The sequence below is a fragment of the Daphnia carinata genome, chromosome 6 (assembly GCF_022539665.2).
Source record: "Daphnia carinata strain CSIRO-1 chromosome 6, CSIRO_AGI_Dcar_HiC_V3, whole genome shotgun sequence".
Classification (NCBI taxonomy): Eukaryota; Metazoa; Arthropoda; class Branchiopoda; order Diplostraca; family Daphniidae; genus Daphnia; species Daphnia carinata.
This window is the reverse complement of record NC_081336.1, coordinates 9,390,935-9,417,851: the sequence shown is the minus strand read 5'-3', so window position 1 is coordinate 9,417,851 and position 26,917 is coordinate 9,390,935. Positions and strand designations below refer to the sequence as shown.

General features: G+C 39.8%; 6 protein-coding genes and 4 long non-coding RNA genes across 13 annotated transcripts; 6 read left to right on the top strand and 4 right to left on the bottom strand.

Annotated features, from left to right (window-relative positions):
• Window positions 1-702: 702 nt before the first annotated feature.
• LOC130694055 (uncharacterized) lies at window positions 703-5,094 on the top strand. 3 transcript variants are annotated; one of them, XM_059495530.1, is made up of 8 exons: window positions 703-1,402; window positions 1,472-2,017; window positions 2,086-2,221; window positions 2,291-2,533; window positions 2,703-3,614; window positions 3,692-3,929; window positions 4,011-4,106; window positions 4,275-5,094. In XM_059495530.1, exons 1-5 carry the CDS (start codon window positions 1,280-1,282, stop codon window positions 3,206-3,208), a joined length of 1,554 nt encoding a protein of 517 aa, XP_059351513.1. In that variant the 5' UTR covers window positions 703-1,279; the 3' UTR covers window positions 3,209-3,614; window positions 3,692-3,929; window positions 4,011-4,106; window positions 4,275-5,094. The 3 variants fall into 3 exon arrangements, with proteins under 3 accessions (XP_059351513.1, XP_059351514.1, XP_059351512.1); XM_059495531.1 differs by having other exon boundaries at window positions 3,696-3,929; window positions 4,011-5,094; XM_059495529.1 differs by having other exon boundaries at window positions 4,011-5,094.
• LOC130694084 (uncharacterized) lies at window positions 4,787-5,714 on the bottom strand. Its single transcript, XM_057517254.2, has 4 exons — window positions 5,569-5,714; window positions 5,417-5,484; window positions 5,217-5,346; window positions 4,787-5,143 (listed from the first exon to the last, which is right to left on the bottom strand). Exons 1-4 carry the CDS (start codon window positions 5,603-5,605, stop codon window positions 4,881-4,883), a joined length of 498 nt encoding a protein of 165 aa, XP_057373237.1. The 5' UTR covers window positions 5,606-5,714; the 3' UTR covers window positions 4,787-4,880.
• LOC130694092 (uncharacterized) lies at window positions 5,584-6,583 on the top strand. Its single transcript, XR_009001878.2, has 4 exons — window positions 5,584-5,793; window positions 5,886-6,002; window positions 6,118-6,168; window positions 6,227-6,583. It is a non-coding gene; the product is annotated as an uncharacterized LOC130694092 (long non-coding RNA).
• Window positions 6,070-7,451, bottom strand: LOC130694082 (uncharacterized). The gene is made up of 3 exons (XM_057517250.2): window positions 7,368-7,451; window positions 6,611-7,300; window positions 6,070-6,543 (listed from the first exon to the last, which is right to left on the bottom strand). The coding sequence occupies exons 2-3, from the start codon at window positions 6,894-6,896 to the stop codon at window positions 6,173-6,175; spliced, it is 657 nt and encodes a 218-aa protein (XP_057373233.1). The 5' UTR covers window positions 6,897-7,300; window positions 7,368-7,451; the 3' UTR covers window positions 6,070-6,172.
• A 924-nt stretch (window positions 7,452-8,375) lies between these two features.
• On the bottom strand, window positions 8,376-9,572 carry LOC130694081 (probable ATP-dependent RNA helicase ddx17). Its single transcript, XM_057517249.2, has 3 exons — window positions 9,448-9,572; window positions 9,026-9,256; window positions 8,376-8,935 (listed from the first exon to the last, which is right to left on the bottom strand). Exons 1-3 carry the CDS (start codon window positions 9,509-9,511, stop codon window positions 8,538-8,540), a joined length of 693 nt encoding a protein of 230 aa, XP_057373232.1. The 5' UTR covers window positions 9,512-9,572; the 3' UTR covers window positions 8,376-8,537.
• Window positions 9,573-11,033: 1,461 nt separating this feature from the next.
• On the top strand, window positions 11,034-15,100 carry LOC130694054 (cyclin-dependent kinase 14-like). The gene is made up of 8 exons (XM_059495562.1): window positions 11,034-11,682; window positions 11,765-12,045; window positions 12,115-12,393; window positions 12,453-12,544; window positions 12,612-12,786; window positions 12,867-13,268; window positions 13,328-13,580; window positions 13,654-15,100. The coding sequence occupies exons 1-8, from the start codon at window positions 11,604-11,606 to the stop codon at window positions 13,761-13,763; spliced, it is 1,671 nt and encodes a 556-aa protein (XP_059351545.1). The 5' UTR covers window positions 11,034-11,603; the 3' UTR covers window positions 13,764-15,100.
• A 765-nt stretch (window positions 15,101-15,865) lies between these two features.
• LOC130694085 (uncharacterized) lies at window positions 15,866-16,691 on the top strand. The gene is made up of 2 exons (XM_057517256.2): window positions 15,866-16,101; window positions 16,254-16,691. The coding sequence occupies exons 1-2, from the start codon at window positions 16,011-16,013 to the stop codon at window positions 16,616-16,618; spliced, it is 456 nt and encodes a 151-aa protein (XP_057373239.1). The 5' UTR covers window positions 15,866-16,010; the 3' UTR covers window positions 16,619-16,691.
• Window positions 16,692-17,591: 900 nt separating this feature from the next.
• LOC130694098 (uncharacterized) lies at window positions 17,592-18,780 on the top strand. The gene is made up of 5 exons (XR_009001893.2): window positions 17,592-17,833; window positions 17,932-18,004; window positions 18,075-18,283; window positions 18,346-18,548; window positions 18,609-18,780. It is a non-coding gene; the product is annotated as an uncharacterized LOC130694098 (long non-coding RNA).
• Window positions 18,781-18,814: 34 nt separating this feature from the next.
• Window positions 18,815-19,434, top strand: LOC130694103 (uncharacterized). Its single transcript, XR_009001905.2, has 3 exons — window positions 18,815-18,962; window positions 19,033-19,114; window positions 19,193-19,434. It is a non-coding gene; the product is annotated as an uncharacterized LOC130694103 (long non-coding RNA).
• Window positions 19,435-23,944: 4,510 nt separating this feature from the next.
• On the bottom strand, window positions 23,945-25,852 carry LOC130694026 (uncharacterized). 2 transcript variants are annotated; one of them, XR_009421077.1, is made up of 9 exons: window positions 25,704-25,852; window positions 25,522-25,621; window positions 25,381-25,421; window positions 25,188-25,296; window positions 24,969-25,132; window positions 24,660-24,908; window positions 24,438-24,576; window positions 24,280-24,386; window positions 23,945-24,215 (listed from the first exon to the last, which is right to left on the bottom strand). It is a non-coding gene; the product is annotated as an uncharacterized LOC130694026 (long non-coding RNA). The 2 variants fall into 2 exon arrangements; XR_009421076.1 differs by lacking the exon at window positions 25,704-25,852 and having other exon boundaries at window positions 25,522-25,636.
• Between the last annotated feature and the right edge of the window lie 1,065 nt (window positions 25,853-26,917).

Below are 26,917 nucleotides of genomic sequence, written 5' to 3'. Positions count from 1 at the left end.
TCATGACTCATATTCTCATTGAAATTTGTAGGAGGTAAACTGTCCACTGGATAATTTGTGTATCGATCGCGTTGCTTGTACTTCAAAAGTTAAGTGAACTCAAGTATCTGATACGTCTAAAATTTAGTCATATTATTTGAGTAAACTCAAGTAAGCTTTAAAAGCTACACGATTAAATATCGTTTTAAAAAACGTTTGAAATTCGATAGGTTTTCCTTGCCACGTATCTCCCTATTCTAAACAGTTTGGATATCAAAAGCACCGAGTTGTGTGTGTCTTTCGAAAGGCAGACAACGACTGCTACTCTCCAGAATGAGTTCAACTCCAAACTGAAATCTAGATAACCTTAAGACATTTGTTGAGGCATGTATACAAGTTGTCTGTATCGCATTGCCCTCCCCCCGGAAATCTAGCTGATGGTTCTCTAATACGGATTGGTGAAAGAATTCAGAGTCGTTCTTCTAATGCGGGTCTTTCACTATGCAATGTCTTTTTACTTTTGACATTTCCTTTATAATGTGTCTGTCAATCACTTTACTTAAGGTAAACATAGATTGAAAGAGAATTTGTACCCACTGAAAAAAAAAAAATATAAAAACAAAAATGAATCAACGCATGTAAAAAAAACAAACAAAAAAAACGTGAGTTATTTTAGGAATATTTCATTTTATTCTGTATTTATGTATCGTTTTTAATTTTGTTCTTTTGCCAAGGATAAATGGGAAATATCAACGACTTGAAACATAAATGGCCAAGGGGGTAAGTAATTTTCTTGTTTCTCACTTGGAGTTCGGTTTTTCGTGTTTGTTTCGTTTTTCAGGATCGACTAGCATCACCTAAATTGATTTAGAGAAACGAAGAGGAGAGAACACGGGAAAGACGACCAAGAAACCGAAATACTGTTTGATTCGCAAAAGATGAAAAAGGAAGATGCAAAGGCAACATATAAGAAGAGAACCAAAGGCGCGATTAATTCGAGGAGAGGAGAACAGAATACTGATTGCGAGGATCAATGATGGGATATCATTCTTGATTTATGGAATAGTTTGACGATGTCCTTGAGACTTGCTTTCGCAATCTGGGAAATACGCTGCAACTAAGAAGAAATGGTGTTTGCGCTATATCCTGTGGATAAGATCAGATAAATGGATTCTTAAGTTACCACTGCAACTGACCTCTTTTTTTTAATGAATGTTGTTTCAAAACACTATCTAGGCATTTAAACCAGTTTCTAGTTTGCTCGGTATTTCATTCTTAGCCGCTGTGCGAAGGCGAAAGGATGGGACATAATTTATCCGGGACGATTCGATCATTTCTTCTTATTTTGGCGCTGTCTACGTGCTGTCTCACGGCTGCTCCACCTGATCTGCAAGAAAGAGTTGAACTACTTGAGAAAAACTATGTGAGTCCAAATTCATATCTTTTCTTGCTGCATTGATTCCTAATGTTTGACTTACGTGTTCGCTTAAAGGTCAAAATTAAAGAACATTTGGAAGCCAAAATTATTGATTTGGAGACGAAAGTCGGTCAACTGGAAGCCAAAATTGAAAAACAGGATTCACGTTTGCCTGTTCTGGAAAAGGGACATCACCCTTTGAAAGATAATGTCGCCATCAATCGACCTCGTCGTCAGCTCGCAACTAGTATAAAACCTTTTGAAGATAATGTCAATCAACATCGTCGTCCGAACGCAACTCTTCGTACTTGCCATGAAATCAACGTCGCCAATCCGACGTACCCCTCCGGTATGTACTGGATCGATCCAGACGGACTAGGCATCGGTGATCCACCAATCCATGTCCATTGCGACATGGAGGCAGCCGAGGCGGCTGGAGATTACTGGAAGTGGAATCCTGTCAAAGGCACAACATTCATTTTACATGACAGCGAGTCGAAAATGGACATTGGAAATTGCAGAGAACCTGGATGTTACTCGAGGCAAATCAAATATTACGCAAGCGATAGACAAATGGAAGCGTTACAGCAATTGTCCGAAAACTGCGCACAAAGCATTCGGGTACTTTGAGCAAAGCTTCGATTTGTTTGAACGGTCGTTTATTCTAAAATTCGTCATTGATGATGCAGTACCGTTGCAGAAAATCTCCGTTGTACTTCAACGGGACCGCCTATGCTTGGTGGATCGGCAAAGACGGCGAAAGGATCGGGTTGTACCATTGGATGACGGGGTGCGACCTTGATGACAAAGAACGTCAAATGCGCGGTGCGAGCGATCTATTTATTTGAATAAAAAAAAAACGCAATGACGATTCCAATCGGGGCTAAAATTCAGGTGCCATCTCAAGCGAACGTCTGCCTGTTACGCGCCTCCGTTTTAGCAATCCGTTTAAGGGCTATGGTGAATACAAAGTGAGTAGGCTACGATGTCAGGGAAAGGCAAAAACGGAGGCAATGCCGAGATCGTGCAAAGATTTGTGGCGGATGGGACACACTCTCAACGGAATCTACTCAATCAGGGGAGCTAAACGAATAAGAATTGTTCTCTGCCAATTTGATAAACGACCTGATGAACAAGGTAGGTGATATGTATTCACGTCTGTGATTGGATTAACTGTCATTGTGGTAGATCTGCAAAAAGGAGGTATGTCAAAATCAAATTCTTGAAAAAATTCTTGTTTTTCAAATTACAGAAAAAAAAAATGAAAAAAAGAAAAAGATTTTAAATGTTATTATAAAATTTTCAGATTTCCAGAAGAGGATCGGATATCAAGACATAAAAACAAAGCCAATATACTTCTACGTACAGAAAGACAAGAATTTTTCGGAAAGAAACATTCCACTTCCGTTTGAGATTACCATAGTCAACATGGGAGGGGCCATGGATTTGCCAAGCGGCGTATTCACAGCACCCGTCAACGGAACTTACTTCTTTTCTTTTGCTGGACTCGCACAATTTCCGATGCTTACAGGTCCAGATCCAGTTCCAGTGCAAAGGGAACTAGGCGCGAATCTTTATAAAAATGGTGAAAGAATAGCAATCAGTCAGGTTAATATAGGCTACCTCGTATATCCGGATAACCGAAGTCCAATCACCCTTCAAAGTACTGTATCTTTGCAAGCCGGAGACAAAGTATGGATCCAGATATATATTGGGATCAGTGGGGGGTTTCTATACGACGACAGCGATGTGGAAGTGAACCAGGGTTCGCACACGCATTTTAACGGGTGGCTTTTAGAAGAAGAAATCTAAGCAACGCAAATGTTTTCTACACCCCAGTGTGCCAGCGAACACTGACCACAACCAAAAGGCACCAACGAGCATAAAACGTCCTTCAATCCAATTATCAGTGTAGGTTCATATCCGTGTAGGGACAGTAGAAGACTATTGTCAACATGTTAGTGATCAAGATAATAAAAAAGTTCAACAAGAATGTGCTCACACCGAGTAAATTCTTCAGTGAGAAAATATAACAAAATAGCCAAAACTAAATTTCAAGAAGTGCAGGCGAATCCGAAGACCAGAAAACAAGTCCGCGGTAATTCGATCAAGTTCCAGAACTAGGAAAGTGTCGGCGGATTATTAGCATCTGTTTGCGAAGAAATACGGAATCTACCTGGCTCCTGATTTTAAACGCCAGTCGTCGCAATGGATGGAGGTCAGTTGGAACTGAGCTGTTTGAAATTAAGATTTATTTTCTATTTATCAGTCTTGCTTTTCAATTTTTAAATTTAGGTAGAATTATTCCAAGATCAAGTTCTTCTATATGGAGTTGTTTGAGGTTTACTGATCTTGAAGAATAATGAAGTGAATTAAGATCGAACGGAATTGATATCCTAGCAAATACGTGAGAAGAGAAAGAGAGTGAGAAAATAAATTTACGTAATATGGCATCCCCAAAACTAGATGATATCATTTTCAACGTCATCATGCCGTCTGCATCTTTTGGTTCTATGTTGTGGTAAGCCCAGTGGTAAGCACAATCAAATTTAACCGCATCTTCATGTCTTTTTTTGTTTTACTTTTACTAACTCTTATTTTTTCCCCCCATTAGATAAGGTGCAGCGATCATGTGTGAAAGGACTCGTGAGAGACGATCCTGTCGTTCTTGACAAGGTTTCATTTTGCCTGGAGTTACAACTTTTAGTTGGTTTGTTTATGTTTAGTTGCCCATCTGTGCTAAAGTTTTCCTATGAGCAGCATTCCAACAATTTACAGTCTCGTACTAAGTGATCATATTGAACCTCTGAGAGTTCTTTGGTGGCAAAATGCAACAGTCATTTCAGAAAACTGATGAATCAATCCTATGTTACATTAGATGGTTGGCTGGAGGCTTTGGAGAGCTTCTACAGTGCAGATGCACTTGCTGACCAACAGTGTGTATTTACCTGTACACCATTCTCACTGGTGTCTAGGTCTGCCTAGTTCAACAGACCATGGAAGCTTGGAATATTGGACAGCTTATTCTGCAGTATCCATGCTACTTGAGGTTGCACAATGTGAAAGGTATACCTGTTAACTAAGAAAAATCTGTACTCCTACTTCATCAACTATTGCTTAATCCCAAAACTTTAATTTTCAGTGAACTTGAAAGAAATCAAGTTGTTTCTATAATGCTTATCATTTTCAGCTTGAAGTGAACAGGAAATCTTTTGCTGTTTTGGCTTAGTTTGCAATCAAGGAATAAGAAATTTCCCCGTAGCAATTGGATTGTTGATTGTGGATTGTAACTCTGTTTATAGAAGAAGAACTTATCATAAAACTTAAATTTGCTTTGACATCCGAATTTCAGTAATTGACGAAAAATTTCACCGAGCACAACGTCTCCTCGACTTTGGATTTTAAACTTTATTGGTGTCGAGCATTCGTTCGATAATAGTCGTGTACAAAAGAAAAATAGGCTTATTCACGTTAAAAAAAGTGCTTAAAACTTTGCGTTAGGAGCCAAGCAGACCCTGGGCTCGCAGACAATAACGTACGAGTCGGTGCATGGATAGTCGACCCACTGATAACGGCCAAGTTCTGTCTGGTACTCAATGGCCAGGCACAAGTTGGTCGCCGAGTTGCTGGGAGCTCCTGCTTTGAATTCAACAGCTGCCAGATTCAGCTCGTAGCCGGTGGATCGAACAACCCAGAGACCAGGATGACCTTCGGCAGCCACTCCCGTCCAGTAGGTATCAGTGTAACCTAATTTTTTTTTTATAAATTTTAATTCAGAAATAAAAATTCACGTAATAATTTCTTTCAATTTAGAACGTACCAAGTCCAACGAGGAAAGCGTTAAGTTCTTCCCACTGTGTTGGGGTTTCGACGTGGAAGAGATTGCTTCTAGCGACGCTGCACAATTCGTTGGAACTCCAGAAGTCATACCGTTGAGGTAAGCCAGGTACCTATAAAGTAAAGAAAAAAAATATTAATTTGACACGTTCATCTGATGGGAACGTAATTGAAATGTCATACCGTGTAGCATTTGTCTCCCACTTGAGAGAAGCCTGGGGCGCAAACAGCAAAAGTGCCGCTGATGAGAGCTGTTAATCAAACACGAATCGCAGTGGATTTATTAGAGTTTCTTTCGAGTTAAAAAGGTTGGTACAAATATGCAAAAAACTTACCAGAAAGAGCAATAATAATGCAGCTGGCCTTGTTCATTTTTGGTTTCAGTTAAGTCGTCGATCTGAAGACTGAATGAACACCTTTTCTACAATGGCCGGTTTTATATCTTAATGTGCCACATGCCGTAATATCTCGAGCTCATCGAAACAAATTGGACTTTGATTATTGACACCTGACTACGCGGCCCCTGTACACCCGCCATGACAACCAATACGGGCAGCTGGGTATGCACGTGACGTACAGTTTTTCAGTCATCCATATACAAACCATTGGATGTTATGTAAAAAGTTATTCACTTATTATCATTTTCTCCTAGATCTTCGTTGCTGGGCGATGGCAAGGTGCACGTTAAGACGGATCATTTCTTATCGTCGGTGGGCTTTATCCGTCACATTTCACTCCACGTGAACCACATCGTCTTATGTATCAGAAGGTATGTCGTTTAGAGTCAACACATTCTTTTATCAATATGGTGATGTATGTAAAGACAGGTGTATTTTTTAATTTTCGCCACATGTTGATCCACGTGATTTTTGTTCGTTACACAGGAAACGGTGATAATTTATGATATATTAAACCAGCGAAGCCAACAACCAATGGTAATTAAGTTTTAATTCGTTTCTTTAAACTCATGAAACAATTCAAATCATCAAACAGGGCCACCGTCGGTGACATATGGCAGCGAAGTCGTCGAGGGCGAAAAATGGCAGGTATAGCCGAGAAGGAACGAAACAAACGAACGAGAAAATTGATGTGTGTAGGTTTGAGCTCCAAAGGTGGCGGCACTGTCGTTTGCGGTAGAGGCAGTTGACTTAATGCCGCCTCCGATAGCAATGCTTGGTAATCGATTTGATTGAACGATTCGCTTTTGTCTCCGAGATGATTATCCGGGGTACTGATGTAAATCAATACGGGATTATTGAGCGTACCAAGACTTGTTTTATATCCACCGCTTTTATCCCAAATCCCGTTTACTGAAAATTCAGGGAGAAATTACATAAGAAAGTGAATGAATTAACACGTGATTCTAAATGTAGGTACCTGATGCTGCAGACAGGAAGGAGCAAACGTAAAAGATTAGGACGTAGAGCGATAAGCACGTCGTTGTTAACGTTGTGGCCATCTTGCTGGCTCGATCATTACTGGTTCTTGTATACCCTGGAAACAGCCTTCCTTTTTCTTTATTCCATTGCACTAGGCAAAAGAATATGCATAGTATCCAGCATATTGGTTTTCGCTGATTTCTTACATCACCGTTATGTTTATGTGGTTTAATAACTGTGGGTAGATACCAGCTGACCGTATGTACAGTGCCCCTGTCCATCATGGTAATTATACCTGTAGCATACTAAAATGTGCTACGTTTGCCCATTTCTGATTGTAGTTCAAAATAATAAGTATTTTGCAATCTGTGTAACGGAGGCGTGAAACACTAGCCTAATGACCGCAATTTCTGATAGCGGTCCCACTTTTAATTGCGTAAATTGTCAAATTCAAAGTTTCCTAGAGGGCGCAGTGACTTAAACAGAAATCAATTAGTAAAACCTTAACAAGGAACAAACAAAATAAACCTGTTTTGGCCGCCATGAAGCAATTAAACGAGGTAATGAAAACTAAATGGCTTTGAGATAACAAGCAAGTTACGTGTCCCGGAAAGAAAGGTAAGCGTCCTAAAAAAAAAAGGGGAACTTCCATCCATGTAGACAGGACGTCTTCTGCCATACCAGACTCCTGTTACAGGTAATCAAAAAAAATTTAAAAACCACTTAAAAAAAAACAAGTTTTTATCGCACCGTACCTGTTCCGAAGGTCAAACATCAAAGGAAAAGAAGAGCTCCCTCGAAATCCCTAAATTGAAAAAGTGGTGATGTTACAGTCGATGAAAACGAGTTGAGTGAAATCAAACCAAGTGAATTAGCGTTTCAAGAGAAAAGGCTGCTCAATCGGCCTTGAAAGGAGTGAGGTTGGATAGCGTTCCTCAATCAGTTAACGAGCCGGAACATTTCGTCATTGAAGGATGAATAATTATTGTGCTATGGCGTCATTGGATGGCATAGATATGGGCAGGTAAACTCGTTCAGCAAGACGATAACAAACCACGTCATCTTGCATTAAGACGCCTACGGGTAACACGTTGGTGCAGCACAAATTTTGTGGCGCGAATAGCTGCGACGTAAAGCTGGGCATGGACTTCTTTGTGTCGCTTATTGCAACAGCATTGCATGTATCACCAAAAGCGAAAATATTTACAAATTATGTCTTTTCAAATTTAATAATTCGTTTGTTTGATTTTTTATTTATAAAACAGCTCCGGATTAATGTGGTAAACCCCAAGATTTGTCCTATTTACACATGTTTGGCTTGATAAATTTTGGTTATCGGTAATCGAACCAATCTGACATCACTGTGTCATGCAGTCTGCATCAAGGTGGTGCATTTGTCCAGACAATTTGAAACGTGAACTGTTGTGCAATATTCGTGCTGATACAGAGCACCAAGTGGACGTGTACGTACCGGAACCTAAAATTGTGAAAGTGTAACGTCAAAAGGTTTCCATATCGCCTAGCCCTGTAAAGGTAAGCTTATGTTTTATCTGTTAATATGTAACTAAGAGTGAAGTGAAACTGTAAGTGTAATGTGTTGCAACGTACCGAGAGGGCATTGCCTGTCTGACAAGCATTTCTTGTCAGGTACTTAATTTTTTCTTCCAATTAATCCCGATCGAATTTGCTACACAAGCATAGAATAAATGGATAGATGTTTTTTAAAACTGCGATTTATTTCGTGTCAGTGCAGATCGGTAGAGCAAACGCATTGCTTTTACTTGTATTTTTAAGTGATTTTTAGATTGCAATTACATGCTTTAATTTAAACGAAAAAAGGGAAAACGATATTGCTTGGTCGATTGGACAAGAAAATTACGTCATGAGATAATTATCTCGATGGAATAGTTTTCAAAATGAGTGTTTTAACGGTTCCCAAACTTGAAACCGTCGTCTTGACCTAGATCGCCACCGGCATAAGGCTCATTGTCAATATCAGTTTGGTTGCCGGAACCGTCACGGAAATTAAATACGTAATAATTCCCATAGGGTGGCCTCGTCGTCGTAGTAGTCGATGTCGGCCTAGTTGTCGTCGAAGTAGATGTCGTCGTCGTCGTCGTCGTAGTCGTATTCATTGGGTAATAATATCCGTTGTAGTAGCCATTGTTGTAGTTATAATTGTAAAATGGATTCATCGTTGTGCTGTTACTTCCCGGATAATTATTGTAGTTGTAAGGGCCGTAAGGATATGCGGGATAACCACCTGGGAAGTTGTTGTTGTTGTTCGGATATTGTTGCCCAGCACCACCGTAAGCATTCCATCCTACCGCAAAACATTTGAAATTAACTCTACGCTTTCTTGTTTTTATTGGTTTTTTTAATGAATTTTTTATGGCATTAAAATGAACAATACCGCCATATTGGAACGGATTGTATTGTTGATAATGTCCGTAACCGAAGCGTAAAGTTAAATTGCCATCAGCTGACGAGTCATCCGTAAGGGCGTAGGCGTCGTGATAGATTTCGGGAGCGTCAACTACGATCGTTTCGTCTTCCGAGTAATCCGTTTGACGTCTTAATCGATCGCCAGTCTCAACAGCAGATCGATCTCTGTTATTGAGGCTACCGGTCAATGTCGGCATTCCTATTTTTTTTTTTTTTTTAACCAAAAAAAAAAAGGAATACAATAATAGTGATGATGATTGAACACCAGAAATCGGGAGAAAAAAAACGGGATCTTGTACACGAAAGGGCCTCAAGCAAATGAAAAGCCATAAGTTCTGGCCGAGAGGCTATTATTGCGTAATAACAGTAATGAAAATTAATGATGCTTACCGTTGGCCAAAGAAAGCCAGCAGATGGCGATCAATACCGTCAAAGCGATAGGCTCTCGGTACATGATGATTTTAAAATAATGCAGGCTAAAGAAATCGAGTTCAACTGCTCAGTCAGCAGTCGGGCGAACGTTTTTGACAGCAGGACTCTCCATTTTGAGTCACTTTTATATCCATCCATCACAAAAGGTCTGCCACAGACAGGTCGATTTTCTTTATTGATCGGAAACAGTTGAATAGTTCGGCGATTATTACATTTTTTCTTGTGTGCTGGACCTGTTGGAAAATCCCCAACTAAATTCTGTTTTTACCCTTGAGTTTTATATGCAATCATTTCCTGTCTGTATGCGTTTTCTTCCACCATCATCCTCAGTCATTTGCATATTTTTTAAAAAACGTATTAATAATATCGTGACCTACATTTCAAACTTGTTTTTTCGAAAGTAGGAAATGATGTGTCGGATTTAAACGTGACGCTATCTTTTTTTTTTTTAAATTGAAAAGCTGTGTGCGAAGGCAAGATAAAGAGTTCACTTGCCAGAATGTAAGCTTTATAATCCTTGTTTAATTCATCAGAAAGAAAGTGTCACGTTAAGCTATCTTTAATGACGAAATATGAATATGGTGCAAGATGACGTCTATAACGCCGCTGATATTTTCTCTAAAAAAAGAAAAGGCAGGGATTATTTATGCATTTTTCAGGTCTTTTGTCTGCATTAGAAAATAAAAGTTTTGGGGGGGGGGGGGGGGGCTAAAGGACTCCACCCAATCCGTATCAGTCGACATCGAGCCTCATGTAAATAAAAATGTGATTTATTTATTCCGTACTAGTTACGGATCATCACGGTTTGCTACATATATATATAGAGGACGGGGAGCATAGAGAAAATGAAAGAGGGGTGGAGGACGAATATCATTCATTCACGCTGACACGGATTCAGCCACGCCCTTGAGTGATGGTTGTGTGTACAAGGTGTGTGTATATAGAGTCCATCACAAAGGAAAGGGAAGTTGGTGGGTGTAATATTGTGATGGCAAAAGGGAAAGAAAAAAAGTTAATGAGTCCCCATATAGAGACATTGATTCTATCCATATTTTATAACCCCTTTTCGAGATTATTCAAGCGGCTATTGTTGTTCAACGCGTTCTTCTTGTACGCACGCACAATTGACGAATAATAAGGCACGACCGAGTCCGCCCCATTCAAGTTCTTATTTCGTTTTGTTCTCCTTTTTTTTCTATATCGTTTGTTTTTTTTTCAAGGTGAACCGGCCAACGACTTGGGTCTTTTGCGTGTGACTCAGTTTCTTGTTGGGAAAGGGCATTGCATAGTTTGCGTGTCCCGACCGTGGAAACGATTTAATTGGCCTATCTATTCACGCTATCGCCTCGGGGGGAATAACTTGTAGGACTGATGCCTTTTTTTTTTTGTTTTATTTGTTCCATTCGACAATTTCAATGACCAACCAAAACAAAAATATATTTAAAGTAGGTTATCTCTAGAACGTCCTTTAAAAAAAAGCCAGTTTGTTAACGGATCGATTGACAGATCATCATTTGCTAAATGTGACAACGCTGTTTCTAAATAGAAATAGAAGACAGCCTTCCCTCCCTTTTTTTTTCTTTTGCTTTCTGCTGTGTACACACACCTCGGCTAGCCATGGCATTGTAGCATACACACACACACACACAAATGGCTGCTTACACTGTCAGTCGGTTTTGACAGCTAGACTCGTTCAACTTGTAACGAGTCTGCGTGAGAAATTGGGCAGAAAGTGAGCTGAATTATAAGAAATCGCTGATAGATGAGAAACGTATGCGCGTACATGGATCCGTACTGTTTTTGTGTTATCTTATCGAGCTTTGATTTTTCAAGCTAGATTCGATCGGTCTCCCCTCCCACATTCTCAACCCACTCGATCACGGCTCAAACCGCCCAAATTTAGGTTGGACCTCGGCTGCTCTACCGTTCGTGTGTGTGTGGGATTCGCGACTAGAAGAGATTGCAGCCTTTCAGCAATGACCACCATATCTCTAGTGTTTCCCAATCTCGTTGTCCTCATCAGTTGCTCATAGAAAAAATGCAGGTGCTTGTTCAGTATTAGTGGTGGTGCTACTTTATCGGAAAACCCAGAGGTTCCTCATTCCAGCCACGTCATGTCAGAAACCAAGAACAAGCTCAGCAAGGTGGCTCGCCTCAGGAAGCGCCTCAGCGACAGCTTGGGCAGGCTGGCCTGTAAGTTTTTGCACTTTCAATTTCTATTTTTGACTGTGTTGTGAAGTAAATTCATGTTGTATTATTGTCTTTTTAAAAACAGCTCTGGCTAAAGAAGACTGGTCCATCAGCCGAACTAGATCTCAGACCAGACTCTCTCACATGGGCTACCGCAAAGACCACAACGGTCTGAGCATGAGAGGCAAAGCAGGATTCTCTGACGAGTATCTGGACAAGTTGGACAGCGAAACCAGAGACTCTTTGCAGGAGAATGGGGATGTAGCTGGTGGTGGGGGTGAGCCTGATTTGCGATGGGAGAGGCTCAGGTTAAGTGACGGAGATTTGCTCACTGCTAGCCGGGACCCAGAATTTGAAAAATTAAAGGTATTCTTTAAAACATTTTATCTTTATTTATGTTTCTGTTAACAATTTCTTTTAAAATTGTTGTTCAAGGGTTCTGGTGGTGCTGATTCTGGTTTGGGGAGTGACGACGCCTGTGCTCAAGACATTAGTAGCCGAATTGCAACGGTTGAAGGTGAACAAGTGGTGCTGAGACGCAGCAAAAAATCGTCTTCATCGCATCTCAAACAGCGACCCAAATCGGAAGTTTATAGACACCAGCACATCGATCCGCATCTGCCTGGAGCCAATGTCGTCCTACCCAGTGCATCCGCCATCAATTTAAAGCCATCCGAGTCGATACGTCGCTCGAAAAGATACTCAGCCTTCGGGGTAAACGCTAACAACATCGCATTTCAAACGAATTAAATTAAATTTCTTGTTTTTTATAGGGAACCAGTCCGTTTGGCAAAATTGAGAATTATCTACGACTAGAGCAGCTAGGAGAAGGTTCTTATGCGACCGTTTATCGAGGGTTCAGCAAGTAAATTCATTTCATTTAAAGAAAACAAGTTTCGAGATGCTGACTTGCAAGTTTTGTGGCATTCTAGTTTGACTCAGCAAGTGGTGGCTCTGAAAGAGATTCGTTTACAGGAAGAGGAAGGTGCTCCGTTCACGGCCATCCGTGAAGCTTCTCTACTGCGAGACCTGCGCCACGCCAACGTCGTCACTCTGCACGACATCGTCCACACTAAAACGTCATTAACGTTCGTCTTTGAATACGTCGTAAGTTTATTGAACTTTTATTGCAAAACACGGGGCCTAAATTAAATTCATTTCTTTAAAAAAAAAAAAAAAAAAAATAGCATTCAGATTTGGCTCAGTATTTGGAGAGGCATCCGGGCGGATTGCAAGCTCACAACGTCCGCCTCTTCCTCTTTCAGCTGTTGCGAGGCCTCACGTACGTCCACCGGCGCAAGATCCTCCACCGGGATCTGAAGCCGCAGAATTTGCTCATCAGTGAAGTCGGCGAACTCAAATTGGCCGATTTCGGGCTGGCCCGCGCCCAGTCGGTGCCGTCGCACACGTTTTCCAGCGAAGTCGTCACCCTGTGGTACCGGCCGCCCGAGGTCCTACTCGGCTCAACGCAATACTCTTCGCCTTTGGATCTGTGGGGCGTCGGCTGCATCTTCGTCGAGCTTTTGACGGGCAGTCCAGCCTTCCCCGGCGTCAAAGACGCTGCCGATCAATTGGAAAGAATCTTCAAGGTATTTTTTTATTTATTTTTTTCAATTAAACATTTTTTAGACTAATGTGAAATGGGCAGATTTTAGGGACGCCGACGGAAGCGACGTGGCCGGGCGTGTCGAGGTTGCCGCTCTACAAGCCGCAGCGTTTGAACTTTTACCGGACTCAGCGACTGGGTCACGCGTTCCCTCGTTTGTACGACATCAGCCAAGCGGAGAATTTAGCGTCCAAACTACTCCAATTGCAGCCGAGCGCCCGGCTGACGGGCGAAACGGCCGTCCGCCACAAATTCTTCCAGGAACTACCCTCCCAATTGTATAACTTATCTGACGGTATATATCTTTATTTATTCGATTGTTTCTAATGCGATGATAACTAAAAAAGATTTGGGATTGTGTGTTGTAGACGTGTCGATCTTTACGGTGCCCGGCGTCGGTCTCTACCCGGAAGAGAGGAAATTCCCACCGGTCGTTTTGAGAGCGGCCCAGGAACTGAAAAACAAGGCCAAATTTTGATTTTATATATATTTTTTTTTACTAATTGATAGTGTTTTTCGTCCTTTTTTCCCCCTCCGCTGTCGAAATCCGTTCCATAATAACTTCATGATGCAGCCATATAAGCCAATCCCAGCAACAAAGTCCTTCCTTTTTAAAAAAATTAACGCACTCGTATAAAAAAAGGAGAAACTACGGTATTATTTACTAAAAATCATTCATTTTAGCTTCTGCGAAACAACTCCGGGAAAAAAGAAATAGTTTGAGTCGTATCCCATTTCATATAGAGCCAATCCGCAACAAGCATGTCCAATTTTTTCTGTTGATTTTTTAAAACATGTTTTTTTTTTCTTTTTCTCTATGTTTTTTTGACGTTGTCCCTCTTTATTTTATCTTTTTTCTGAGGGTGGCCAGTTGTTTCCTAGTAACCCATTTTTTTCTTTCTTATTTTTAATCATTTATAGTTGTCATGCAACATTAATGAAGGCAGCAATACTATTCCTGTTTTGATAGATAACAAAAAATGAGCTCAGATGTTTTTTCCATAGCCGGAAACCACGCCCACCAATTTTAAATTGGTCCCCTTTTTAAAACACTAACTTGTATTGACACTCTGCTCTACACCACGGGGCATAATTTTCTTTTCAGTACCTCCCCCTCAAACCCAATTTCTGATGCCAAAATGTTTTCTTTTTTTTTTGATTTCGTGCATTGTCATCGTTGCCATTTTTTTTTTTTTGGTTTGTTCCCTCACCCTGTCGAATGGTCTATTCGTCCATCAATACTACCCGTTGTAACCGTCCTATTCAAGAAAAAGGTGGGGAATAGTGCATCTGCTGTCGTCATCTTTCTTTGTCATGTCCCTTTTAAAAAAAATAGACCCACGCATTTTGGTCTGTTCATCCGGAAATACCCCACCCCCCACCTGAGAAGATGGTCCTTGGATTTTTTTTTCTTAAACTCACGATAGTTGTTTCCAGTAACCTCCTCCTCCCCCTCGTTCCGCAATGTCTTCGAATCGAGAAAAACAAATGTAAATCTATTTAGGATTTTTCGGCATTCAAATTGAGTTTTTGTTGGTTCCTCAATGCTGTTTTATTGTTGAACGATGACTATCGAAAAAGAGAAAAAAGAGTATTAATTGTGACGTCCAAGGGAAGGAACAAAACAAAGTGAAAAGATTCATCCGTCAAAAATAAGATTTTAAAAAAGAATTACAACTAACCGTTTGCCATCCTCGTCGTTGTGCTCGTATGTCACGTGTGTCGTTACTGTCTTCTTATCAAATAATCATCCTTGTATCAATCCCCAAAAACAAATGGATTTCCACCGAAAATAAAAGCAGTTACGCGCCCCCACACCACTTTACGCTAATAATTTTGGGATTTTGTTAGATTTGGCCAGGTTGTTGGATCCTCTACCTGTGATGGACGATCGAGTTGTCAGGTCTTACCTTTCATTTTTCAAAAAAAAAATTGATGGGAACCTGGATAACATCATCCCGGAACTTCCACTCTGTGTAACGAGTAGTCAAAAGTTGGATCATCAATCACGTAAAAAAAAAACAATTTTGTTTTTCCTTTTTTTCTAGCCCAGCGCTCTGTCTTTATCTGAAAATTAAATATTATTTTCCAACTTTTAAATGTGATATTACAGGTGAGTTCCACGGCAACACTGATGCTGGTAGGGACAACACGTCGTACACGGTTGTTTGGCATTTTCGAAGATCCGCCTCAGTCAGCAAGGTATGCATTACAGACAGCTGACGAGCTCGAGGACGCAATATCCGATGTGTGTATCTAGGGAATGCATAAAAAAATAAAGGAAAATAAATACTGTAACGTTAGATACGTGGGGTCATCGCTCGATGTTTCACGATGCCCTCCAGGCCGTTTCTCCAGTGTTCCCCATTTTTAACAACATTACAATCAAAGGGTTGAAACAAAAGAGGAAGGAACAAAACAAAAATTGTCTTTTAGTCGGTTTTTTGTGGAGATAGGGAACGGGTTACGCCATTTCGCTAGTGTTTTTTATTTCAATGTGTCATCCCCTCCAGCAGAAGGCAGGCCGGGGCATATAATCAGCTGTGCAACATTCGGACCGGCTCATTTCCAAGCTAACCACCAAACAACCGATTTTTTTGTTGTTTCTTCCGTAAAGTCAAAGAAAAAGAACGGCCACATGGTGTTCCATGGATATTTCTAATAACCGAAATCCAAATTTGATTGTTTCTTTCCCACATTTACGCCAGGAAATTAGTCTGTCAAAATGCTTGTGCAGGAAATGATTTTCTTTGGGGTGGTTTGTGTCGTCTGCCAAGTCAATGGACTACCGATCGTTAGCAGCTCCAAAGAAACAGGTAAATTAATGGAAATTTGAAACAGTAACCGATGTTTAACTTTCTGACTAAATGTAGAAATGAAAATGTTGCAAAACTTAAATGTTACAGCGTTCATTTTGCCAGTAATGTCAGCATAACTAAAAATCGTTTTTCGACAAATGTGAACGCAGGAATTGAAAACAAAGATCAAAACTTTCTGAATAATTTGAAGAGTTACCACATATTCCCTCACTGGGTTGCTGAAATTGGCGAAATCTGCCTGTTCGCCATCGATTTCGCTTGGCATCACGAGCTCACTGAGCACATCCAAGAAGTTGGCTCCGAAGTCAGCGAAATCAATTCCAAATTGGACGCCATTTTAGCCACATCGCCGGCAGCATCTCGGTTATTTTCCCAGTTGAAAAAATCATCTCATCATTCATCACCTGACGAGAATCGACGTTTCATTTGGGATTACCATTCATCAACTCCGCCTACCATCCAACAGCAGATCGTCCGATGGATGAAAATAATAGCAGACGACAATAAAATATGATCCAATGTTTTTTAACGATGTATTCCCCTATCCGATTTCAATGTAATAAGAAGACAAACAAAAACGAAAGAAACCAGTCACCCAAACAAACTAAAAAAAGGTAGGATTTTTAACGTAGAACAATAGTTGACTGGTAACGAGTTAGATGGCAAAACAAGTTTGAGTGAACGAAACCCACGTCAGAGATATCATTATTGTCGGTTATTGCCCTTTTCTACTTTTCTTGTACAGAAAAAAAAAAATACTTTGGAATTGTTTTTTGTTCTTTGCCGGGTATTTATTTATTTAAAATATGTTGAATTCTCAAGTTTCACTTGTGAAAAATTCTGTGCATTGCGACGAGTACTGACACGTTCATTCCCCAAGACATGCATTTTAACGTTATTTGCTTATGTTCGTACCGCTAACGTGGCGTGCTTCCGGCAGGAAATGCCACAGTTCCACGTGGGCGGTTTCTTCCTATTGTCGTTGGCAGTTTTTCTATGAAAAAAGCATTAAAGTGACATTATTCTTCTTTGACGGCCATTGGGGACATTTCTGTGCGTTTCGCTGTTGCTTCGACTGCACCGAATCGAAGTTGCGGCTTTTTACGTCCTCAGCAAAGTGGACATTTCAAGGTTATTATATGTTCTTTTTTTTATTATTTTATTAATTTCTATAAAAACGGAAAGTGTTCGTTGAACAGCAGTTGGTCAAATACCGTGTCAAGGCGATGCCCAGCTTACTGGACATGGATAAAAGAGAACAGTGGAAAGCAAAGGAAGCCATCCGGCATTTTTTGTTAACAGTGATGTTAAAATGCAGTATTTACACTTGCAAAAATACAAAGAAAAGAAATTCGATTTTGGTGTTTCAAATACGTCAAAATTACGGTACACTAAAATCGCAATCAGGACACTAGCGCCACCTGGTATCCAGGGGGCAATATCAAATTTTGGTACCAGAACCCCGTAGATTGCAGTACAGGTGTGACGTTATGTGTCGTATGGTGGCCATCTTGGTGTGACGTAATCTCGAGTGTAAGCGTTACGCAAATGTAGAAAATCAAATGTAGGACCCATTTGCTTTCATTTGAAGGCTATTCCAAACCTATACCCGTGAATAAAAGTCTTTGCTAGTGTATTTTGCATGTGACTGATTGATAAATGTTTAAGGATCGAAAAATATGATAGATCAACCTTACAGTATCGGGCAACATGGCTGGAAAAAAAAGAAGTATCAATTTCTTTGCTCGATCACTTAATTTTACATTTTTTAGAAATACTGTTTAGGGATCTTGTGTAGCTCTATTGGTTCTATTCGCACTCCCATAGGCAACAAAAAAGGATTGACAGTCGTTCATTTTGGTGTGACCACTGTATCCAAGATTACACAATGTGGCGGAAAGTATTCATTCTTTTATTACTGTTTTTTTACATCACCAGATATTCAATAGTCTTAACTAAAATTTCTTCAGTTTGTCTATTAGCAGACAGAGAACTGAGAGAAAAAAAATCTTTTGAATCTACAAACGACACCAGAAAAACAGAAGTGGATGAAACATTCAATGAGCTATCATCCAATTATCGGTGAACAACTGGTGCGAACAAAGCAGATCATTAACTCAAATTGATGTTTTTATTTAGAAACAGCAATTCATGTCCCTGTCTGCTTAATTGGCTGGTGGTACTAATCTATGATTGACAAGTCATGATCACTTAAATCTACATTTTTTAAATACTGTACAGGGATTCTATTGAGCTCTGTTAGTTCAAGTTGAGGAAAAAGCATGTTGTGCAGGATACATGGCATCCTGATGTTGCAGCTTGACGGAAGATGGAAAGCCTCTTGAGCAATACATTCCGGAAGCTGTGACGTGCTATGCAAAGGAACTGTTTAAGGACATCATCTTTGGCTACACTTTAACAATTTTGATGAAGTTGTCCTCCAGGTAAGCCATTTGTTGAAACTGTATTTTATGATTTAAAAATATCTATTGGGTTTGCTTTAGGTTACACCAAAAGATGTACCTCAATACATAACACATTTCGCAGAAGCCAGCCTGCGCCAACTACTACTCAAAACATAGAGAATTCTGGCTACATAAAACCAACACCTGTTCAGAAAGCTTCAGTTGCAGTTATTCTTGCCAAAAGAGATTTAATTGTTTGTGATGGTATCTTTGTTTGTGATATTATCTTAATCCTCGTTTGATTGTCAGCTATGCGGATGAGATCGCCATTTCGCTAAACCAGCACAGTGTCCTTGAGCTCATAGTAATCGGCGTTTCCGTTTATCCGTTGCCCAAACTCTCGGAATCCGATCTTATCACTCATGTTTGAATGACTACAGAAACAGTCGAAAGGTGCATGGGTGTCAATTTTTCAATTTAAAACTCAACAAAGAATTGTATTTTGGTTCTGTTTGCGTGGTAGACAAGTCGGGGCACTCAAATGGATCATGGTGATATCTGATTGTTCGGTTAACTTCTGAAGCGGGTCGCGAAGGATCTTTACTGTAAGCTCAAGTAATGGTTTGCTCTCAACTGATAGTACTGTCATATACCCATTTTCTGCTTTTTTATAACGTCATTAGGAAGGTGGATATGTTGCCGTCTCAAATGAAATCGACTGTTATTCAAGTGGCTTCCGATCATTAACGGATACAATGTTCGATTGCAGCAAAATGCTGTCTTTTACATCACCGTAGCATTTGGTAACTTAATGTACAGAAACTACCGAAGATGAATTCCGCTTCATCGAAAAGTTTACTGTCTGTTCATTAACTGTATATCTATAATGCTTTGATGTTCTAATAACAAATATGTTCAACCTAAATGCAGGCAAACGATTACTAGCTCCACTTTCAAATATTAACAGAAAATTGGAAGACATAGGAAAGAAAGCAAAATAACGCGTTGTTTGTAAACTAGGTTAACAGATGGCGCCACTGTTGGCTCTGTTTTGTGTAGAAACTACGTGTTACAGGTGGAACCCATATCCGAACATTCTTGATGTAATTTCCCATTGACAAGTTCGACCAAATTAATGGTGTGGACACTCAGTCCACACCAATGCAAGTTTAATATAATTTCTGTGTTCCTGGAGTGAGAAACATCAAGTGGATTATTTTTGTGCAACGAGTATACTTGCAATCAGCTTGGCCTGTTACGAAATCCAAAAGCTATTTGCAACCTACTATTTTTACATTTTATCATGCTATTAAGTTGCACTGTGTTGAGAGGTATTAAAAATGAATTCACAGTCAGAATCCAATATCTGTGATTCTGTTTTTCAGATGTAGTTGGTGAAACGTTATTAGCAAAGGATACTGACCATGAAGAAAAATTAGAAATGACACAAGCCATATGGGATGGAATACCATCATGCCAATGACATCATTCTGCTACTCTTTCTTCGTTCATCAAGTCATTCAGTTATGTGTGAGAAGTGCACTATGTGTGGTGTTTCAAATCGTTTCCACGTAGCCCATTAAGTGGCAGGATTTTGTGTTGTGGAGTATGGTATTTGACTTAAATTTTGTCAATTGGTATCACATTGGCATGGTGTGCTTTTATTTCTAGCTCGTGGATCTAAAATTCAAAAGGATGCTGTTTGCAAATAAAGATTACCAACAAAGCAAAATCAATTGATTGGATATCTCACGTCATTCTTAGGCTCTTTGCCCACTCATCATCTCATCAGTCTCAATCTGGTAGAAGCAGTCTGTTCCTCTACTAAAAGTATTGTCAACGGTTAACAAACAATATTTTGGCAGCATTCCTTCTAGTTTACAAGTCAAAACACGTCTACGCTTTGTCCGTCACCCCGTCTTCGTCTCGCCCGTCGCCCCGTCTTCGTCTCGCCCGTCGCCTCGCCTCGGTCGCCACGTCATCGCCTGTTTTTCATGGTACGTTGTATTTTCGAAGTCCAACACGTATTCCTAAATTCACTCCAATCCGTATTCCAGTTTCACGTTTTCCTTATCAATTAATTTCACGTCCTCCAGCTGGATCAACGCGTCGAAGATCGTCGTCGGAAAAGCAGAGACATCAGCTACGATTCTTCTCCATCCTATGACGACGGTCAGCCATTGATTCCCTTCCAGCAACATCAGCAGTGGTAAGAAGAATTTCTCATTTTTCTTTCATTTTCTATGGGAAAAGAAAAAAACAAAACAACCAAAAAAAAAGCAAAAACAAAACAAAGAAAAAAAAACAAGTTTTATAGTTCTGTTGTCGTGCAACGTGGCTTGTGATGCACGCTTTTCGATTTAGATAAAAATGGTGGATTTTTCCATGTTTGTTTTTGTTCTTTTTGTAGAAAATCCAAAAATTCCTATTTTCTTTGTCTGTGTTTCACAAATACACAACGTTGTCTGACCTCTATTGTGCTACGGCAATTTTTTATTTCAACGCTAAATGCGTCATTGCCACCACAGACAACTGGCTGGTCGGAAAAACAAAAAAAGGAAAAAAAAACGAAGTCGGTTCTGTCAAAAGAACACCTGGGTACGACTAATGGTTTGATAGAAAAACCGCCGTCAGAGAAAAAATGGGTAATCGGGTATCTTAGGTATTGGAATTCGGAAAGGCAAGTGGCCTCGGTCTTGGCTTCGATATTTTGAGCCAGTGAATGGTCAGGAAACAAAAAGAAGGCTTGCTTTTTTTTTCCAAGTTCAAACCGTATTCCTAAATTCACTATTAGTAATAGTAGTATTTAAATATGTGAAATAGCTAAGTGGTAGAGCATTGGCTTCAGAAGCCGGAGGTTTAGGGTTCAATACTCAGATAAGCAAGGCACGTATTTTTCTTCATAGCACATGTTTATTTGTCGAAATAACGAAAAATGGCAAAAAACGGAAAAATTCTTTTTCCTCGACGATCGGAATTATTTTTCCTCGATGATCGGATGGTCGGTAGCATCCCAGAAATTTTTCTGGGACGACCACGCCAGCGTTCCAGATTTTTCTGGGCGCTAAGCAATATTAACCATTCTGGGATTCGAACCACAGACCCTTCGCACTGTAGGACAGCATGCTACCGATATGCCATAACTGTCCTTACATAGATAGTTATAGATTTTGATAGCTATGTAGTAATACGATAAATTAAAAAAAAAGATTGCACATTAAAAATTGAGAAGAATAATTTAAAATATTTCCGTTAACTGTTCCCTTAAACAAAATGAATTTGTTCTCTATTCAGGTAAATGGGTTGGCAAAATAACCACGTAATCAAATTTCCAAACAGACATTGCAAATTCCAAGATGCTCTTGAATACGAATTTTGGTTAATTACATTAGAGTTAATCCCAACTCTCTTCAACTTCAGTGAGGGCAAGGCAGCAAATCCAGTTTATCACCGAACTGCTAATAGATTAAATTAGATCTACAAGTAATAAAAACTACTTAGGTCTTAACTTACTCAGCGCCTATCTCGACTAACAAAGCCCCCTCGAGTCGAAGGGGCGCTAATGTCGTAACTCACGCCTGGGACCATCCCTTGCATGAATGACGGTACATCGGCCTTGGGCAAAAAAAAAGGATTATTAATTACGAACACAAGGGCAGAGAAATATAATTAAATAACCCACTGGAGTAGGTTCTTACCTTAGTTAACAAACACACTCTCCAGCGTTAAGGCCATCTCTTTCTTCGTCATCGACATTTCCCACGCGGCTCGTTCGACCAACACGATGAACATACTCTTCATTCTTCAATATCAGTTGGTAAGTCATAATTTACGACATAGTTGACGCCGGCAATATCTAAGAACAATACAAACATTAAATGATGATGATGAAACGAACGAGGAACCCATAAAGTATTCGTAACTAATTAAGTATTACGAATAGCTGCAACTAAAGCTTTCTGAACAGGTGTTGGTTATATGTAGCCAGAATTCTTAATGTTGTGTAGTAGTTGGTACAGGCCGGCTTCTTCGAATCATGTTATGTATTGAGGTACATCTTTTCCTGTAACCTAAGGCAAACCCAATAGATATTTTAAAATCATAAAATACAGTTTCGAGAAATGGCTTACCTGGAGGACGACTATAACAAAATTGTTAAAGCGTTCCCCACAGACGATGCCCTTAAACAGTTCCTTTTTATCGCATGTCACAACTTCCGGAACGTATTACTCACGCGGCTTTCCGTCTTCCTTCAATTCATTGAATATATTCGGGCAGCCTTTCGAGGTGTGGCCGTCTTCATGACACTGGATGAACACAGTGGAACATAAAATATTTTTGTGAAGATACTACTGATTCTTACATTGTAACGCTTGCTGCCATCAATGCATCTTTCTTCAGGAAAATACCTAGCTACATTGCCCTCTTCTTCGTTAAAAACGAGCAATAAAAATATTTTTTTTTGTTAACATCATGGCAGGTACGACTTCCACCCCTGCCGCTGCACTCTTGAGGACAATCCTTCGAAAAATGTCCCCCTTTCCTATACTATAAAAAGCACCAAGAAGTTATGTTCGAACACATTTTTTGATATTTTCATCTTACTTTGTGACGTCAACGCAAGTTCCAAGATGTTCTTGGATACGAATTTTGGTTTTGGATTATTCCAAAATAAGACAACTAAGTGGACGACATTGAGTTAATCCCAACTCTCAACTCCAGTGAGCAAGGCAGGAAATCCAGGTTTATCGCCGAACTGCGATATGATTCAATTATATCTACAAGTAATAAAAACTACCTGGGTCTTAACTTACTCAGCGCATATCTCGCATAGCAAAACCACCATGAGTAGAAGGGGCGCTAAAGTCGTAACCCATTCCACTCACACCTGAGACCATGGCTTACATGAATGGCGGTACATCGGCGTTGGACTAAAAAATAAAATAAGAATACGTAGGATTATTAATAACGAACACAAGGGCAGAGAAATATATTTAGATGTCAGACTGTGGTAGGTTCTTACCTTAGTTAACAAACACACAAACTTTCCAGCGTTACGGGCCCTTTCTTTCTTCGTCAAAGAACCTTATTGATTTTCCAACATTTCCCATGCGGCCCGTTAAACCAACACGATGAACATACTCTTCAATATCAGTTGGTAAATCATAATTTACGACATTGTTGACGCCGGGAATATCTAGGAAAAACAATGCAAACATCAAATACGTAAAAAACGAACGAAGAACCAATAAAGTATTACCTAAACCACGGGCAGCTACAGTACTGGCCACGAGAATATTCCTAGTACCATTTTTGACGTCACGAAACGCTTGCTCACGCTGACTCTGAAGACGATCACCATGGATGCTGGTAGAGTAGACAATTAAAGTTAAGACGCTTTGCCCAATTCCAACAGTTTTGATTCTTACTCGTAAATTGTTATTGCACAAGAATGCAGCGACGAAAACCCCCGTCTTTTTGCTGTCGACAAAAACGATAGTCTTGGCATCACCGAGATCTTGTAAAACTTCGATCAGCTTAGCTCTTATCTCTTTCCGAGCACTGGAAAAACAGCTGTTCAACATCCGGATTGGTGCCACCGACAATGCATGTTGTGACGAATATGTAGTCTTCCATGTAAGTCGCAGCAAGCGCTTGTACTTCATCTGGGAAAGTAGCCGAAAACATACAAACACGACGGATTCCCTACAGAGAAACAAATAGTATCACATCAGTTAAATCTCATGCTCAAAAGCCATCGAGAACATACTTTCGTTGGCTGGTTGACAATTTTGTCAACACTGGGGCCGATACCCATATCCAGCATTCGATCAGCTTCGTCCAAAATTTAAAACCTGACCCCCGTGAAGTCAAATACTTCACGGTCGAGAAAATCAGACTTTAATACCGGATTGTATGAGAACTTACACACCTGGCAGTGAATTTCAATGGCCAATTGTCGAGTGAGTGCGATAATTACAACTTCTGGCTTTTGAACCAAGGCATGGGACGCACCAGCAACACCTTGTTCTAGCAATATGTTCAAAACCGGTTCCAAGTACGCCGCCTGCATGATAAAATGTAAAATTTTAGATGACTTCATGAACGAATAACACAAAGGGTTTGTTGAGTATCTAGACGCAATTGGACCTTTTAATAGTCACAATCACTGGCGTGCCCACTCAAAATTACATAGCGTTAGTAATTAGATTATCGTTTTGCCGGTGCCCATGACAGACAAGCAATTAAATCTCTTTTGGCAAGGATAACTGCAACAGAAGCTTTCTGAACATGTGTTGGTTTTATGTAGCCAGAATATTTAATGTTTTTAAGTAGTATTTAACGCAGGCCAGCTTCTTCGAAGGGTGTTTTGTATTGAGGTACATCTTTACCTGTAACCTAAAGCAGACCCAATCTATATTTTCAAATCATACAATACAGTTTTGAGAAATGGCTTACCTGAAGGATGAATCAATCAAAATTGTTAAAGCATTCTCCAAAGACGATGCCCTTAAACAGTTCCTTTTCATAGCAGAATGTATTGCTAATGCTGCTTTCCAACTTTATGTCAATTCACTGAATAGATTCGGGCAGCCTTTCGAGGTGTGGCCAGCTTCATGACACTAGGTGTAAAACCATATAAAAGTAATCACTCTACGAATACAAGAAAACACATACCTTGTGAACCCGGACAGAAAAGTAGATCAATTAAGCCAATTAAAAATATGCCTTTTCTTTTGTTAGTGATGAAGATGAAATTTCCCGTCCTATTAGTTTCTGCCATGGACTGTGGGGGTCCAACGATACAAACACAAGTTAAAAACGATTAAAAACAGTTGTAACACCAAGCATTGTTAAACGACTTGCCTACCTAAGGAAACCGCTGGAACCACAATGTTTATCTCCGGAATTCTGCAATGATTGAAATGACAAGCTTTGTTTATTTCATTTAATTCTCATATTGAAAAAAGTACAAAGCCTGACTGCATGGTTGAGCCGCTTGGCTTGATACCTTTTTTTAACAAAGCAAGAAGGTTTCCATTGTCGCAATGTGCCTGTCGTAGGACTTTTAAGAACACAAGTTACCGTCGAAGATAGCAAGCAGATAAACTCTTCTTGCATTCATGGTATGAGATAATAATAATGGTAAAGAATAATGTAATAATGGAATGTGGAAAAATAATATTACCATACATTTATGATCCTTCTTAATGGCCATCGACTGATGCCGGTTCACAAAACTCAAGCAGCGTTGCGACACATTTCAAAATGGGCGGCGAATTAAAATTAAGACTAGAGTTCGCCCCGATCGTCTTTGATCGGGGCAAACCGAAGTTTTTCATTAAAAAATCGTCAAACCGTCGGTTCAGTTTAGCCATTTTTGACTGCGGTACTGTAAGGTTGATTTATCATATTGTTCGATCCTTAAACATTTATCAATCAGTCACATGCAAAAATAAACTAGCAAAGACTTTCATTCAAGGGAATAGGTTTGGCATAGCCTTCAAATGAAAAAAAAAATATGGGTCCTACATTTGTCTCTCTACATTTGCGTAGCACTTACAATCGAGATTATGTTACTTACAACAAAATGGCCACCATACGTCGTTCAACGTCACGGAGCTTATACTGGAATCTACGGGGTTCTCGTACCAAAACTTGCTATTGCCCCCTGGATACCAGGTGGCTTTGGTGTGGTGATTGTTCTGTATTGTTGAGTTGCTTCGAAAGTTAAAACCTTTTAAACATCTTTGGTAACATATGGAAAAATCAATTGCTTGAATGAGAAAACCAATAATTTAGCCGAAATCAGCATAGAATTTTAGTTGTGATGTCCGGTTTTTCTCGAATTTTACGAAAAGTCCTTTTTGCAGAATTTGGCAATAGTGGAATGGCTACCTTATTCCCCTTCCCCTTATTCATATTTTGGAAATGTTTTTTTTTTACATCGATTAAATCATACGGCACAATTAAAACTCCCGATGGGTGCCATCATTTTTGCATAGCTTTTATTATTTTCACCACTTCTAATCAACGAGTAAGTTTTATTGAAGCGTTTTATTGACCCAATTTTTGTAGAACAAAAGATCTAGGAAAAGGTATGCAATTGTGATAGCCATGGCTATATTTGACTTCAAGAATAACCAACAGGTGTCCAAGAAAACATGCTATTGTTTCGATTAGAGAAAACCATGGTTATGGAGTATAATAATTTGTTATGTATTTGTTGGGAGATGGATGCTGAAACGATCAAGACCTTTTTTGGTGTCAGCGAAAGATGACCTATATCAAATTGTTCAACCTCATTACCTTTAACCCCTTCTGTACACACATTATGTTGCATGTTTTTTTGCTTGCACCAAGTTCATTGATACAGACACTACGAGCTAAAACATAAATTTATCTGA

Coding starts and splice junctions, on each gene's coding strand:
- LOC130694085 (XM_057517256.2), top strand. CDS start 16,011: ATGCTTGTGCAGGAAATGATTTTCTTTGGGGTGGTTTGTGTCGTCTGC. Junction 16,102..16,253: donor TAGCAGCTCCAAAGAAACAG/GTAAATTAATGG, acceptor ATGTGAACGCAG/GAATTGAAAACAAAGATCAA.
- LOC130694054 (XM_059495562.1), top strand. CDS start 11,604: ATGTCAGAAACCAAGAACAAGCTCAGCAAGGTGGCTCGCCTCAGGAAG. Junction 11,683..11,764: donor CAGCTTGGGCAGGCTGGCCT/GTAAGTTTTTGC, acceptor TTTTAAAAACAG/CTCTGGCTAAAGAAGACTGG. Junction 13,269..13,327: donor AATTGGAAAGAATCTTCAAG/GTATTTTTTTAT, acceptor TGAAATGGGCAG/ATTTTAGGGACGCCGACGGA.
- LOC130694084 (XM_057517254.2), bottom strand. CDS start 5,605: ATGAACAAGGCCAGCTGCATTATTATTGCTCTTTCTG. Junction 5,347..5,416: donor TGGGAGACAAATGCTACACG/GTATGACATTTC, acceptor TTTACTTTATAG/GTACCTGGCTTACCTCAACG. Junction 5,144..5,216: donor CGCTTTCCTCGTTGGACTTG/GTACGTTCTAAA, acceptor AAAAAAAATTAG/GTTACACTGATACCTACTGG.
- LOC130694055 (XM_059495531.1), top strand. CDS start 1,280: ATGGGACATAATTTATCCGGGACGATTCGATCATTTCTTCTTATTTTG. Junction 2,018..2,085: donor ACTGCGCACAAAGCATTCGG/GTACTTTGAGCA, acceptor TTGATGATGCAG/TACCGTTGCAGAAAATCTCC. Junction 2,222..2,290: donor CAAAGAACGTCAAATGCGCG/GTGCGAGCGATC, acceptor GCTAAAATTCAG/GTGCCATCTCAAGCGAACGT.
- LOC130694082 (XM_057517250.2), bottom strand. CDS start 6,896: ATGATGGACAGGGGCACTGTACATACGGTCAGCTGGTATCTACCCACA. Junction 6,544..6,610: donor CTTCCTGTCTGCAGCATCAG/GTACCTACATTT, acceptor CTGAATTTTCAG/TAAACGGGATTTGGGATAAA.
- LOC130694081 (XM_057517249.2), bottom strand. CDS start 9,511: ATGTACCGAGAGCCTATCGCTTTGACGGTATTGATCGCCATCTGCTGG. Junction 9,257..9,447: donor CTGGCTTTCTTTGGCCAACG/GTAAGCATCATT, acceptor AAAAAAAAATAG/GAATGCCGACATTGACCGGT. Junction 8,936..9,025: donor CAATCCGTTCCAATATGGCG/GTATTGTTCATT, acceptor GTTTTGCGGTAG/GATGGAATGCTTACGGTGGT.